The sequence below is a fragment of the Notolepis coatsorum genome, assembly GCF_963971535.1.
Source record: "Notolepis coatsorum genome assembly, chromosome: 6".
Classification (NCBI taxonomy): Eukaryota; Metazoa; Chordata; class Actinopteri; order Aulopiformes; family Paralepididae; genus Notolepis; species Notolepis coatsorum.
The window spans coordinates 82,147,542-82,163,937 of NC_140170.1; the positions used below are offsets into that span (position 1 = coordinate 82,147,542).

Sequence of the window (16,396 nt, forward strand, 5' to 3'; positions counted from 1 at the left end):
GTCCCGCACCTTTATATGTTTTTTATGTATGTTTTATGTATGGCTCAGGACACATGTCTACTACTGAAAATATTCGTTTTATATATGGCTCTAGGTACATATGCTTAGTGGTTAAAATAGGTGAATTTGGTGTGCCCACAGGCCTTTTTAGGTCTGCCCTGTCTACACACCCCCTATTTTCTATGGCTATGGCTAACTCTGAGAGCTTTAAGCTCTGCTCCTGGAATGTTCGAGGTCTTCAGAAACGAGCGAAAAGGAAGGCGATTCTGACCTTTTTAAAGAAGGAGAATGTTTCTATTGCTTTATTACAGGAAACCCATATGGGACCCAACGACGCCGCTAAACTCCAAAAGAGCTGGGTGGGACAGGTCTTCGCCACAAACTATTCTACATTTAGTAGGGGAGTGGCCATACTGATCAATAAAAATCTCCCCTTTAGACTCATAACTTCCTCTTTAGATAGCCACGGTCGCTATGTGATTATCAAAGGGGTTCTTAAGGGTAAATAAATGACATTTATGAATGTATACTGTCCCCCAGGCTACTCCCCTGACTTTCTATCCAAAGTATTTACTGAATTTAATGGCCTGGCCTCTGAGAATGCTTTTGTGGGCGGAGACTTTAACTGTCACCTTATACCGTCTCTTGACAAACTCCCATCCAGTTCGGCTCCCCCCTCTAGGCAAGCAAAAATGCTCTCCTCCCTATGTACAGACATTGGATGGAGAACCCTTTGCCCATCCAAACTGAAGTTCACCTTTTTTAGCAGCCCACATAAGAGCAACAGTAGAATAGACTATTTCTTCATCCCTTCCTCTAAGCTCTTTCTGGTATCGTACTGCACAATCGGAAGTATTGTTTTATCGGATCACGCCCCTATATATCTGGTCTACTCCTTGTCCTTGTCTCCTTGTTGGCGTCTTAACCCATACCTCCTCAAGGATGATAGGTTTGTCTCCTATTTCGAATCGGAATTTAAAATGTTCTACTCAATTAACTCACATTCTACGGATAACCCGTCTCTGCTCTGGGAAACATCCAAGGTCTTTTCTCGCGGACTGATTATGTCTTACGTATCATCCAAGAAACGCAAGAAAAATTAACAATGCAAACTTCTTGAATCCAAACTAGCCAACCTTGAGAATCAACATGTTTCAAACCCACCCCCGGCTGTGCTTATAGAGCTTACGGCCACCAGAACTGCGTTAAACACTCCAGGACGCCGAATACTCTCTTAAATTTGCCAGACAGAGAATGTACGAACACGGTGACAAGCCTGGCAGGTGCCTAGCTAACTTGGCAAAAAAGTTATAAAAAGTAATAGCCTCAATCTCGGACTCAAACGGGGTCAGGTCCTTTGACACCAAAACTATTAATAAAGAGTTTGCCTCTTTCTATGCCCAACTCTATAGGACTGAACGACCCGATGGTGCTCTCTCTGACATGCAAGCTTTTTTCGCTGACTTGCACCTCCTTAAGGGTATGCCATCTGGTAAGGCTCCGGGCCCGGACGGTTTCGGATGCAAATTCTATAAGGAATTCGGTCATATTCTCTTGGATCCCCTGCTGGCAATGCTTAATCATTCCTCTGAGGTTGGGATATTACCCCAGTCCCTACGGGAGGCTAATATTTGCCTTCTCCTTAAAAAGGGTAAATGCCCTGAAAAGTGCGCCTCCTATAGGCCTATAGCCCTACTTAATTCGGACCAAAAATTGCTCTCCAAGATCCTGTCCATGCGCCTAGAAAAAGTGCTCCCTTTCATTATTAACGAAGATCAGACTGGTTTTTATTAAGGGTAGGAACTCTACCGACAACATGAGACGGCTCCTTAATATCATCCAAATGACTCGTGAGATAGACCACCCCACGGTGGTTCTGTCTCTCGACGCGGAGAAGGCATTCGACCGTGTAGAATGGCCGTATTTGTTTCTAACCCTCGCTGAATTTGGCCTAGGAAACACTTTTATTGACTGGGTCAAGGTTCTTTACAACTCACGGTTGACGGCGGTTCTGACTAACGGGCTTAGGTCTAACAACTTTCCTCTACAACGGGGGAACCCCCAGGGGGACCCTCTTAGCCCTTTACTATTTGACATGGCCATAGAACCACTCGCTCAGGCCATAAGGCAGTCAGCCGTGATCTCAGGTATTAGGGTGGGCGAGAGGGAGCACAAAATCACTCTTTATGCGGACGACGTACTGATCTTTATATCTAAACCTGACTCTTCCATTCCATGTCTAACCCGCATGATTTCCACATTCGGAACCTTCTCGGGGTACAAAATTTACTTTTCCAAATCCGAAGCAATGCCACTTGGGACACTTAAATCCATTCCGATCCTGCCCGAGCCCATTTCGCTGGTCGCCCTCCGGCTTTGTATACTTAGGAGTATTTGTGACACCCACCTATGATACATTGTTTAAGGCAGGGGTGGGCAATTATTTTTCCCGGGGGGCCGAATGAGCAACTGAAAATATGTTGGAGGGCCGGGCCAAAATTCCAAACTCAATTATGCATAATATACATTTTATTTCTATATAAAAAGCAGTAAATGGCATTGTTTTGACCCCTGGTAAGAGTGTATGTTATTATTTGGCAATTAAAAGGTGAGGTTAGCTTTCAAAAATATCATTTATTCAAATAGAATTTATTTCCAAAATGATGAACAAAATGTGAAACATTAACAAAGGGCATGTATGAAAAAGTGCTATAAAAATAAAGTTATTATTTTGAGTTTCATATACTATTGAAACAAGGATTTTCTTAGCTTTCTAAAGACATCACATCATCTTATAGCCAAAATAAACAAGACATTCACAGAACTGTGCAAAAAAAAGAAAAAAAAAATATCAAGTGTCCCATTTCACTTGTTATATTTCCACATTTTAGTGTTCTTCAGCTATTTTTTTTTCATTCAGTGTGATAAATCCAGTCTCTGTTGAGCTTTAACAAGTCCATCAAAGTCAGGTTGCATGTCTGAGGTGGAGATGCGAAGCACAGCTGCCAGATGTTCATCAGTGAGAGAGGATCTGTACCTGGACTTGGTAAACGTCATGACTGAGAATGTCTGTTCACATATAGGTGGATCCAAAGAGAACCAACATCTTCTGAGCATGTCTCCTCATGTTTGGAAAGTTCTCCTCCTTGAGAGCAGAGAAGAACTCTAGCAGTGATGCTGACTTAAAGTGCTCTTTCAGTAGTGAATCAGACTGCAGGTCAATGAGTTCAAGCTGAACATCAGTGGGTGCACTATCAACACTGCAGGTAAAGGGAGAGGAAACCAGCTGCATTTCATCCTCAACCTTTTTGAAATCTTGAAAACGCCTTGAAAATTCATCATGCAGTGCTCCCAACATGGATGAGTACCTGTGCCGGTGATCAGCTGATGGTTTGACTTCTTTCAGGGTTTTCATGTGTTTGAGATTGTTGCTGCCTAGTTGCCTTGAAATTAATTGCAACTTTGTCATGAAGGCTTTCACATGGCTATGCATTTCATGAGCAAAAATGCCCTTGCCCTGCAGTTGTGTGTTCAGTAGGGATGGGTACCGTTCACATTTGAACCGATACGGTACCGGTACCTGTGAATCGATACCGGTACCCAACGCTACCTTTTTTCTGTACTTTAGTCTCAAAAAATGTAATCTACCTACCTCAGTTGTGAAAAAAGAAATCCAAACTTCAAATAACCACACTTTCGACCGTTTTCGGCTTGCCCCGACTGCTTTGTTGTTGAATCAAGTCAAATCCTAGGTAAGTGTATATTGTGCGTGTGAACGTTGACATGGAAAAAAAAGTTAAAAAAAAAAAAAAAAAAAAATATTAAAAGAAATATTTTTTTTTTATTTTTTTTTATTTTTTTTATTATCATGTAATCTTTCGCGGGCCGGTCAGAATCATCCCGCGGGCCGTATCCGGCCCGCGGGCCGTACAATGCCCAGGTCTGGTTTAAGGCCAACTTTCCCCCCCTTTTAGACACCATAAGGGCAGACTTAGTTAGATGGGCCCCTTTACCAATCTCCTGGCTGGGTAGGATAGCCCTCGTCAAAATGAACGTACTCCCCAGACTATTATACCCTCTCCAAATGATTCCAGTGCTGCTGACAAACAAGGTTATCAAGGTGCTAGAAGGCTGGCTAAGCTCATTCATGTTAGGGATCGTGTTGGTAGAGGACACAATAGCAGAACAGAACAGGTGAGCACAGGCAGATAGGCAGACGAGACGTGGAGCCAGGGGTGAAGTGTAACAAAAATAGCTTTACTTCGAAAAGGAGCAGTAGCAACAAACAAGGATTCTCCAAAGGACAAGAACAAAACTCAGCAAGGCTGGCAAGAAGAGGATTGCAAAACCTAACTACAAAATAAACACTAACCGAAAAACTTAACTGTAAATGCAAAAACAAGGAAAGTAACAAAACAAACACTAACACTGGGAACACTTACTATGAGGCAAAAACTGGATCACGGGAGACAGGGTGAGACAGAGAACAAAGCAACATCAAACAGCAAACAGGAATCTCAAACAATGAACCCACAAAAAAGGTTAGGGAACACACCATGATAGGGGGAACAATTAACACTAGAGGCTTGGGCGGTATAATTTTTTTCATACCGTCATACCTTGCTGACATAATACGTATGACTTTCATTTTCATCAGCGGGGGGGGGGGGGGGGGGGGGGCGGAGCGGAGCTAAGTTAACAATATACTTTGTTATCATCATACATAACGCTTATATTGAAACACGTTGACATTAGGGCCGTTCTTTCAACCTAAAAGTGCACTTTCTTCAATCTCGAGCCTAAATTCCTTAGCGACCCGTGTTACCAAGTAAACAAACCAGCGCGCACATTCGATACACACAGATATGAAACGAGTCATACGGAACGTATAACGGAGGCTGAAATTAGAGCAATATGACTCACAAACTCACAACAGTAGTACACAACTACACATACAGACGCACAAAATGTATTCTGCATTGATAATAAGTGATAATCAAAACCCAGCTTAATAATAATTACTTTATTTGTTAAACCAATGTAGTGAATCGTGAAGCCAATACGCACACACACACAGTCGAACTGGAACGCTTTACCAAACATACACTACCAGCATTCATATCTCATACGTTCATCTTCCAATCGTTTAACCATAACATAACTTACCGGTAAACAAACAACATGTCCCGGAGTCCACTCATGTGAATACATTTCAAAGGAACACGCGCGTTGCGTCATCCTGCTCTACTGAGCTCTGACTGAGAGATGGAAAGACAGATTGCCCTGCCCTCTGCTGGCGCGTGCTGTGCACTACAATCAGTGTAATAGGAAACACCAGAGCCATACGGCTCTGGGAAACACATCCCATTTGTGATTTGGCGCACAGTCTGTGACGTCACGGTATTGAGAATCATACCGGCGGGATTGCGAAATACCCTGGTATACCGTAATACCGTCATATCGCCCAAGCCTACTAGAGAGACAGAAGGGCAATTAGCAAACGAGACGCACATGAGAGGGAAAGCAGAACTAACACACAGGGCTACAGGAAACACAAGGCCAAACACACTGGGGAAATAAACTAGACTAGAACACAATACAACACAGGGCTAGACAAGAACATATGAATATACTGGGAAGACAGAACAAAAGACTGAACACTAGACAGAGTAAACATAACAATCAACAAGGGAACAAGAGACAAAGTAGCAGGGGAAGGGCACAGAGAGACATGTAGACATTAAAGATACACCAGTGCACCAGGAGGGTATGCATGAGGGAGATAAGGGGAAGTTCAGATGAATGTCCAGCAGGGGGAGGTACAGATGGGAAATGTCTGTGCAAAGGTGGGGGTAAATGTGGGGGTTGTTGAGGAGTACAGACAGGGGGGAAGGGTCCTAGAATAGGCGGAGGAATATTGTTCATGAGTGGAGGGAGACCATGGGAGAGAATGTGAAAAGGTGGGGGCTCTTGAGGAGTCCTGGGAATTGTGGACCCTTACAATTCATTTGGAATGGGAAGAAACCGCGTCTGAAAATGGCCAAATTACAGATGGATGGTGAAGATGGGGGTCTAGACCTACCTAATATAAGACATTACCAACTAGCAGCACACCTTAGGGTACTTGTCGGTTGGTTCAGATCAGACCCACTATCAATCTGGCTAGACATTGAATCCTCGCAATCTAAGTCCCCCCTCTGGAACCTACTATTTATCAAAGACTTTAAGTCTGTTAGGAAAATATACTCTAACCCCATCACACTATGCTCCATCAAGGCCTGGAAGACTGTCCGTAAGGTGGAGGGCTGAGCTAAGCTGACCTCTCCTCTTACCCCGATCGTAGGCAATCCTGACTTCAAGCCAGACCAAATTGGTGGCGGCTTCAAGACCTGGCATACGCAGGGCATAACTAACCTTGGCGACTTGTTTGATGGCCAGACCCTAATGGCCTTTCTACAGCTGCAGCAGCGATATGGTCTATTGAAAAAAGAATTTTTTAAATACTTACAAATTAGGCAGTTTATCACCAAGGACACCTCACTGGTGGTAATTAACAGTTCCACCTCGCAGGTGGAGAAAGCCCTCTCCTTGCAGGTTCCTAAAAAACAAATATCTATTTTCTATAGTACTCTAAACCTTAATTCATCTTTATCTTCCCTTGTCACTAAACAGTCCTGGGAAGAAGATTTAGACATAGAGATTACGGAAGAGGACTGGCAGGATGCATGGACCTATGCAAAAAGAATCTCGGTTTGCAACCGCACCAAGTCTATTCAAGTTAAAATATTACACCGCATTCATATAACCCCTGCCCTTAAAAGTAAAATGGATCCCAATGCGTCCCCACTCTGCTTTAAATGCAAGATAGAGATTGGAAACCACATCCACTGCATTTGGTCCTGTGTAAAGCTCCAGAGCTATTGGTTCGACATCGTAGAGGAACTATCTGATATATTCCAGACCCCCATCGAACTGGATCCCCTGTGCCTCTTACTAGGCCTCCCAGATATTCATATTGCCAACTTCAAACATAGGAGACTGTTCAATCTGTTTACATTTGCTGCTAGGAAAAACATTATTTTATTCTGGATCAAGGACGAGGTCCCATCAAAGAGATCATGGCACAACATTATTATGGACTGTATTTCTTGTGAATACATCACATGTATGCTGCACTCCAAGTTGGACACTTTTTATGAAATATGGGACCCATATCTATCTCATATTGGACCTGCGCTATCCGCCACTGTACTCTGCGGGTTTCCTCATTACTCTTAGCCTCCCCAGAGATCACTACTGTCTTGTGTGTGGGTGCTTTGTGTCGTTGCAGAGGGTATCATAATGTATTTAAAAGTACATGCTGTCCACTGGGTGCTATCATTGACCAGGAGCCGACTCCCTAATCGCCACTATTGCTATATATACATTGTATAACATATGAAGCCATCTGAGCCATGTTTTTGTTGTTTGTCTTTTGTCATGTCTGTTAATGTACTTTTATAGTTTATATTATGTCTTTATTATGCTTATTGTTGTTATTGTTGTTAGTGCTAGTGTTGTTAGTGTCTTTGTTATTAAGTCTACTGTATTGTGAAGTCTTGTTCTATGTATGTTTTGAAAAAGGAAAATAAAAACATTTATAAAAAAAATAAAACTGGTCGTCGAGGACAACACCAAGGTTCTTGGCGGTCGGGGATGCGGTCACAGCTGCATTCTCGACTGTGATGGAAAGGTCGGTCATGGGGGAGGATTTGGCCTACTACATCTGACTCCAAACACAGACATCACAGCTGAACACCCGGCAGAATCTAAGCCCACCTGGAGGACAGGTTATCATAAATCTGACTCCAACCAAAGAGTGAAATGGGAGGATTAGCCCGACTTGGAATAATAATATTTCAACATGAATCAATTAACTTGGCACTGTGAATTCCTGGATAAAGCTATTCTGTAATCTTCTCTCCGAGCGTAAGGAGCTTTCCGTCAACACATTAATTCTGCCCTCTGTCCCGTCCGGCTACTCACTGTGACAGGAGGGAGAATACTGCTATATAACACACACACCCCCCCCCCCCCCCCATGTCTTATTCACTCTTCAAATCCTCATTATATAACTTTTCTATTAATATCTTCATACTTCTGTCCAATCCGTAAGCCCGGTTTTAAGGTTCAATATGAAAGGTTAGTGTAGTATGGAAACAGCAGTTGTCAGTGCATCGCAGCCATTTTTAACTCTTCACAAATAGAACATTCGTTGATTAATTTCAAATACAAAAATGTATTGCTTATAGCTACGACCCGTAAATTAGCTGTGGAGGTGAGGTGAGGTGAGTTGCAGTGAGTTGCATCCAAACTCCTGAATGCAATATCGGCAACATGCAGCCAGTCGTTAAAGGTGCTGTAAGTGGTATCTTTTTGTTAAAATAAGTCTTAAATAGCTCTACATTCCGACAGCCATCACTGATAGTGTTTGGTCAGTAACATGGGTCTCCCAATCCCTCCGCTCTGCAGTAAACAGAAGATATTTCAAAGAATCTTGCCAAGACAAATTTGCTTACTGCACTGGCAGATTGTTTTACTTGTTTCAAGCACATACTGTATTTGCTTTTTTTGCAGTGTGGTGTTCTCTCTCCTGATCGGATAAAGTGGGAAACGGGATACCAGAAAAAAAAAAATCCGTTTACTGCAAAGCGGAGGGACTGGGAGACCCATGTTACTGACCAAACACTATATCAATAATAGTTGTCGGAGTTATTATTTTAACACCACTTATTTTAACAAGAAAATACCACTTACAGCACCTTTAACATCTGTATCTGTGCACCGCCACTCCAGGGGAGGGGGACTGTATGACCCAGTAGGTAGAGTAGGTAGAGCATTCATCTGGTAATCCGGCGGTTCCCGGGTTCAATTCCCGGGCAGCGTGTCGAAGTGTCCTTGAGCAAGACACTTAACCCCTAACTGCTCCCAATGAGCAGGTTAGCACCTTGCACCTTGCCTCTTCCGTCGGTGTGTGAATGTGTGCGTGAATGGGTGAAATGTGAGGAACAGATTGTAAAGTGCTTTGGATAATAAAAAAAAACATTGACTGTATGAGAGACGGGGCATCCCCACTCCAATGCGGCCCCTTCCTATCAGCACAAGTGAACGTGCGCTGCAGTAGGTCCCTTTGCACTTTTACTGTGGAGACGTGAAGGTGTCCCCTGACAATCTGCCAGCATACTGAGTCAGCAGAGTGGAGCGCACTCACCCACCACACGGTCAATGTCTCTAGTGTGTGTGTGTGTGTGTATGTGTATGTGCATGCTCGTGTACGCACGCTCTGTGTGTGTGTGTCCACACCTCTGAGTCATTCTCTGAACGGTTAACTTTATCCCTGAGACACTGGGACATTGTGTGTGTGGATCAGCTGCAGTCAGCTATAAATGAGGATGTGATGATTACAAAATAAACATCATGTCGTTTCAATCACAAGGCAGGTCACAAATGTTGCAATTGCCAAATTGGTAATAAAAATGTAAACAAGTAGGGGTCGCCCCACTGCCAAAACAAGTAATATAATACAGAAATAGCAATGGAGTCATATTTGAATTCTCTAGTGGATTGACTGAGCTCTTGATACAAGGACTAGCACTAGACAACAGCGGAATGTGCCTTTTTAATTGTATTTGTTGTATATTGAGGCTGTAAAAGGTTATACATTGGTAATGTTTGTAAACCCTGGGATGAAACGGTTTTAGAAAGGGGTGAGAAAGTTCCAAAAAGAGTATTTTCCATCTGGAGATAAGAAAATACTCAAGAACATTATGTGTATATAACATTAGGCCCTGCATTAGGTCTTCTCAATGACTACATTAATAAACTGACTTCAGACAGACAACATTCCAATAACGAATAGAGAACAGCAAGCAGATTTCCCCACCGGGCAAAGGTTTAACTCGAAGATTGCAAGCAGATGAGCGAATGCCAACAAAATACCATGGCTGTGATGACATGTAGAATCCAGAATCCAAGCCGGACCCGTGTGCTTGTTGTAATTTTGTCTACCAGAGCTTCCCTGTAGATTCACTCAAGAAGCAGTAAGAATGGATAACCCAAACGCGAGGTCGCCGTGTTCGTTCACAATTGCCTCAACCTCACTAGTGTTATCAGATCCTGTGTGGTAGAGAGAGAGAGAGAGAGAGAGAGAGAGAGAGAGAGAGAGAGAGAGAGAGAGAGAGAGAGAGAGAGAGAGAGAGAGAGAGAGAGAGAGAGAGAGAGAGACTCTAAACTGTAGAACGCTAAACTCAAAACAGCCAGACTAGGCTAGGGTACATAATGTAGCCTATTAATTGGTCGGAGAAAATTAATTGCTATGGAAATTAATCTACAGTTGTGCCGGGGAAAGACGCAGCATGAATCTTGCATTCTCACAAAAAAAAAATCACCCAGGCACAAAAAGAGATGGAGAAGGAAGGGGGGGGGGGTTACATGTGTTGTGGGTTAACCAAGTTAGTGTATCCATTAATGGCAGACACTGCCTTAAATACTATTGTTTCTGTAATCCATCTCAGGTATATTCCCCCTCGATTACCCTGTTGGTTGACATGATGTTTCATGTGGAAAGAAAGAGATGGTCGTTATATGGGGGTATAATAAAGACGCTTATTCATTCATTATTTTATTATTATTATTGTTGTTTATTTCCTGTTCCTTGCTGCAGTGTTTGCTAATATCAATAGCTGACTGGAAATCAAATGTTGTCTGTTTTGAATGTTTGTTTGTTTTTGTTTGTTAATAGTTGAAACCATCTATTACAGGCCAATGGACATATTGGCTAGTAAACAAAAAACAAACTCAAGCCACCTGGCTGAGCCAGCATACAAAATATTTCAGGTTTCTATAATGTTTCCCCCCCCCCAGAATTCTATCTGGGAACTCCATACATTTAAATGACCAGTAGCTATTGATGGAGAGAGCAAGCGGGGTACTCAAATGTATATGGTGCATTTTCTGTTTCAAACCTGTTATCCTTGCCATAAAATAAAGGTGTAAAACTAGAAACAAACATTTATTAATCCTATAGATATATTTGTTAAGGTTTTAAAGCTAAACCTGGCACAGATTGGGTATATATGCATATATTAATTTAGAGGTAAAAACTCATCAGTTTTTATGTGTTTTATTGATGCTTCCAAAAAGCCCTTTAATCAGAGAAAGTTGTTCAATTGAGTAAAAGAGGGGTGTCCAAATACATTGTGAGAATTATGGTTTATTGGTATGCCCATCAGATATATGCAATAAATGGGGCAATAGTGTTTTAGCCCCATTTGGGGTTAGCAATGGTGTCAGACAAGGGGGATTCTTGTCTCCAGTTCCTTTTCATCTATATATGGATGATCTGTCCAAGCAATTGAAAGTCTGTAATTCTGGGTGCATGATTGGTAATACTCTAGTGAACCATATTATGTATGCAGATTATATTGTGGTCCTTAGCCCAAGTAGCGCTGGTCTCCAGCAGTTCATTACAACATGTTCTGTGTCTGGTGTGGAACATGATATTAAATATAACGCCAGAAAGAGAAGAACCAGTGGAAAAATATCTAACATTTCCTGATTTCAAACAATGTGTTACAGCCACAGCCAGGGCTTTTATCTCCCCTGTCAGCAGGTCCCCATGCCCATACATGGTTCCCTTCCTGTTCCCGTCTCACCACCAACCTACTCACCTGTGCCAGACTACACACCTGCCGGCTATCACTCCATCACTGAACCTGGATAAAAGGCCTGCACTCCTGCCACTCCTTGTCCGAATGTTGTTTATGCCTCCCGTGGTAATTGGTATAGGACTCTCTTTAGACCTAAGCGTTTCTGAATTATGTTTTGTGTGCTCAGTGACCTTGCTCGATACTAATCCTTGTTCTCCGATGTCCAGGACGCGTCTATTCGAAACCCAACCGGTTCATGCTTCCACGTTCGCGTTTTGCGAATCTTATTGGCCACTGCCGTTTCTGGTGAGATCTGATTGGCCACTGAGGTTTCTGGTCATGTGACGTGTGCGCCCAATCGTGTGACGCGCCCATTTCCGCCTCGACCAGCAGCAAACTACCTAACGCCTAGTTTATCACTGGTTAAGCTTAAGCGACTCTTTCGAAGTTGGTTAAGGTTAGAGTTTGGAATCAGGGCTGGCGTTCTATCGCCCTGCTCTAAGACAAACTCTAACCTTAACCAACTTCGAAAGAGTGCCTAAGCTTAACCGGCGAAAGAAGTTGCCGTCACACGATTGGTGCGACCAGAAACATCAGTGGCCAATCAGAGCGCAAAACGCGAACGCGGAAGCATGAACCGGTTGGGTTTCGAATAGACGCGTCCAGGACCTCACCTCTCTCTCCGGCCTACACCTCGACCACAGATCCTCACCAGTCTGCACCCTCATGGACCTCACCTACACGCACCATCGCCCTGTCATTCTTCCACTCCTAGTTCCCCGTCTCTAGCTCCTATCACGACGCTTGGACCATTCTCCCCCCTCCTGCTTCCATTAAACATTCTAAACGGCTCTATTCTCCTGTGTCTGTGTTCTGCTCCTGGGTTCTAGAAAACACCTCACCCTAACACAATGTCTAATAAGGTTAAATATATTGGAAATTTTATTACAGACCAAATGAAAGATGATGATGATATTTATAGGCAATGCCGCAGGATGTATGCACAAGCAAACATTCTCTCATGTAAGTTTAGCATGTGTACAGGTGGAGTGAGGATGTCTGTGTTCAGAGCATATTGTACACCACTCTATACTGCACACTTGTGGTCAAACTACAATAAAGCAAGTTTACAGAAACTTCAAGTATAGCTTATAGTATAATAAAGTAAATAGTATATTTATCTGGACCCTGAGTCTGTAATAAAGTGATTGATTGAATGTCCTATCCTTGGGCAATGGAGCATATCTCCAGTACATATCAATGGAGCATATCTCCAGTTCATATCCATGGAGCATATCTCTGGTTCATATCCATGGAGCATATCTCCGGTTCATATCCATGGAGCATATCTCCGGTACATATCAATGGAGCATATCTCCGGTACATATCGATGGCACCGCAAATTAGAGTCACGCTTTTCTGGTTTCCACAAACATTAATGGGAGTGTCTCAGGGCAGAGGTATACTATGTGATAATTGTCAAGTGAAGTACTGCTCTTTTATTTGATGGTTTACCCACCTACACGCATGACGCACTTGTTCTCTCTCTCTCTCTCTCTCTCTCTCTCTCTCTCTCTCTCTCTCTCTCTCTCTCTCTCTTTCTCTCTCTCTCTCTCTCTCTCTCTCTCCCTCACACACACACAACCATTTGGATTCCCACTGTATGGCCAACAGTATCTTGTCAGTGACTTACGTTCCCAGCACCTCTTTGAAGTCATAATATTCTTTAATGTCTGATGTCTTCTTTTTCCAACCATTTCCATCCTCTTCAAGGGGCATTCTACGACAATGATGATCGGATCAGCCACGGTAGAACTGTGTGAAGAACAGATAGAATAGGCTGAGTACCAATATAATTCGTTGTAGAGTACAAGCTTGACCTCCCGACTCATGAGAAAAAAAATAGAAAAACCATTGGATCAAATCTATATGAGATTGATTACATTTGCACTCTGGTTGGATGCCAAACTTATTTCCGTTGCACTGTACTTGTGCTGTATAATGACAATAGGGCTACATTTTAATCTACAAATCTAATCTAATCCAAATTGACCCAACAATGACGATTTACTAATGAATTACCACTTAGATGTAACTCCTAAGGACGTGCGTGCGTGCATGTGTGTGTGTGTGTGTGTGCTTTTGTGCATATGTGTTTGTGTGCGTGTGTGTGTGTGTGTGTGTGTGTGTGGGGGGGGGGGGGGGGGGTAGGGTCACTTTTTGTCTAGTTAATGTTACTGTGTCAAGTATATGGGAGGACTTACAGTACCGCACTTTCTAACATATAGTCTGTCAACATGGCTCATTCAACCTCACAAGGGTAAAATAATTTTTTTGTATCTGCAGGCTACATCAGAACCATTGGGCTGTTCGACCCGGCATCACTACCGCATGAGTAAAATGTGATGTAATTACAGGAAGAGTTTTCAGACCGCCAAAAGATATTGAACCAATGCACCATTCATTCAAAGTAACTTGAATAACAGAGGTGACGAGTGTGTTCATTACTTAAAGCCATTGATTTCTACAATGATAATGTGGCCTGGCTGGACAAGTTGCATTCTGTGACTTTAAAGTCAGAAGTTCTGTTGATTTACTTGCACACAGCGTGGATAAATGAGAATTTCAATATAGTCTGCATGCATTCTAAGCTATCACACTTTTTTTTTACCTTTTTTTAGAGAGATCGGCCAGGTGAATTAAGAATTCTTATTAATGCATGCGCATTCGGATAATATCGTCCCAAGAGATGTAAGTTATGCATGAGGGAATAGAATGAAATAAAACCTCTAAATGTCAACACATGAGGATGAGACAACTGCTGAGTTAAGCGGCAGCAGAGGAATTAAATAATCAGCCACAAATAAGGCAACAAATAATAGCAGACTAATCAAAATACATGGACCAAACAACTGATTAGTTAAAAAGGCTTACGGGACAACATTTGTGTAAATTAAGCAAAGATGTAACCCCCACTCCCTGTGTCTTCAGCTCTTATATCACTAGGGGGAACAATTTGTATTGCCATCTGGACAAAATGTGGAGGATAAAAGCTCATGCTGAAAAAATAAGCAACGAGATCAGATAATCCCCCAAATATCATTCCATTCCAAATCTTGATTCAAACCATTCACGAAATTGCTATGTATTTATTTTGCATTACAAGGTTTCAATGACAATGTCAAGTAGAAGAGTGCAATTAAATTAAAACAGCTACATCTGAGGCAGCATTACTGTATTTCGTATGGCCATGCATGATTATGGCGATGTGGCTGCGCGAAACATGTTATGCAGCGTTCAAGGGTATAGCCTGTCAAATTCAGCATCTTTAGATTAGACTAAATCATGCAGACATCATGCGATATATGAAAACCCGTCAAGCGCACAATATAGGATCGTAGAAACAAGTCATGGGTCAATTGAACATTTCAGAAAAGATCTACAATCATAGAAAGCGCATTACCTAAATGCCGATCAGAAAGATCTTCTGGTCTCCCTCCCTCTGGGTGCGATTTGGCTGCTTTGCTTGTGCGCAGCGCTGGGTCCGTTTAGGCATCTCTTGACGTCAAGAGACTCAAGACTGAGCTAAGCGCAGTTTAAAGATAGACTCGAATCACAGCGCTCACTCATTAATCAGAATCAGAAATCAGAAAGGTATTTTATTGCCAAGTAGTTTTCACATACAAGTAATTTGATTTGATCGTGTTTGGTGCGACACGGAAAGACTAATTACAGTAGAATAAAATAAAAAGGTGGAATAAAATAAAATGTAATTTAAACTAAATTAGAATAGAAGCATCGATCGAATAGAATATAATTATAAAATACAAATAATAAATAGGCCAGGGCTGTACAACTGTGCACGATGAAATTACCTACCTGGGTTCCATCCTAGAGGCTAATCTCTCCTGTGACAAAATGGCATCCAATGTAATAAAAAAAAAGTCAACCAACGAACTCGATTCTTGTACCGGATCTCCTCTCTGGTAAACAAGAATACCCTGAAGACTCTGGCAGGAGCACTCATTCAGGGGTACTACGACTATGCTTGCACCTCATGGTACCAAAGCACCTCAAAGGCGCTAAAAACAAAATTACAAACATCTCAAAACAAACTGGTCAGACTACTGCTTGACCTTACTCCTAGAACCCACCTCACCCCTGCCCACTTTGACAACCTAGGATGGCTTAGAGTAGACGACAGAGTACAGCAACTTGCAATGGGCCTGGTCTACAAGATACACTACACGACCAAGGTACCCATGTACATGTCTACAGTCTAATACTTCCCAAAGGTCAGTGAATACCACGATCACAACACCAGAGGGAGCTCCACAAATCATGTTAAACCCAGATTCGGCTCAAATAAGGGACTAAACACGTTTCGCAATTATGCCACATCAATGTGGAACGCCCTACCCAAAGCTGTAAAGGAATGTGGATCACTACCCACTTTCAAAACCTCTCTCAAGGGACACCTACGGGAGACTGCAATTCAACACTGGCCCCTGTAAATATCCTAACCCAACCCCCTCCAATGTACAGTCATTTACCTAGTATGGTTTTGTCAATAGTCCAATGTACAATTTTGTTTGTTTGTACAGTGTCTCCCCCCCCCCCCCTCAATGTACAGTTTTGCCATTGTACAGTCATTTACCTAGTATGGTTTTGTCAATAGTCCAATGTACAATTTTGTTTGTTTGTACAGT

The 16,396-nt window shown here is 42.5% G+C and overlaps 1 protein-coding gene across 1 annotated transcript in view; it reads right to left on the bottom strand.

The window, feature by feature from the left end:
• Positions 1 to 13,466, bottom strand: part of camk1a (calcium/calmodulin-dependent protein kinase Ia) — a gene marked incomplete at both ends in the record, with an annotated part of 98,469 nt that extends 85,003 nt beyond the window's left edge. The window contains one exon of the mRNA XM_084315659.1: positions 13,381 to 13,466. Within this exon, the coding sequence (XP_084171785.1) occupies positions 13,381 to 13,466 (86 nt within the window). The remainder of the gene's footprint in view (positions 1 to 13,380) is intronic.
• Positions 13,467 to 16,396: the final 2,930 nt, after the last annotated feature.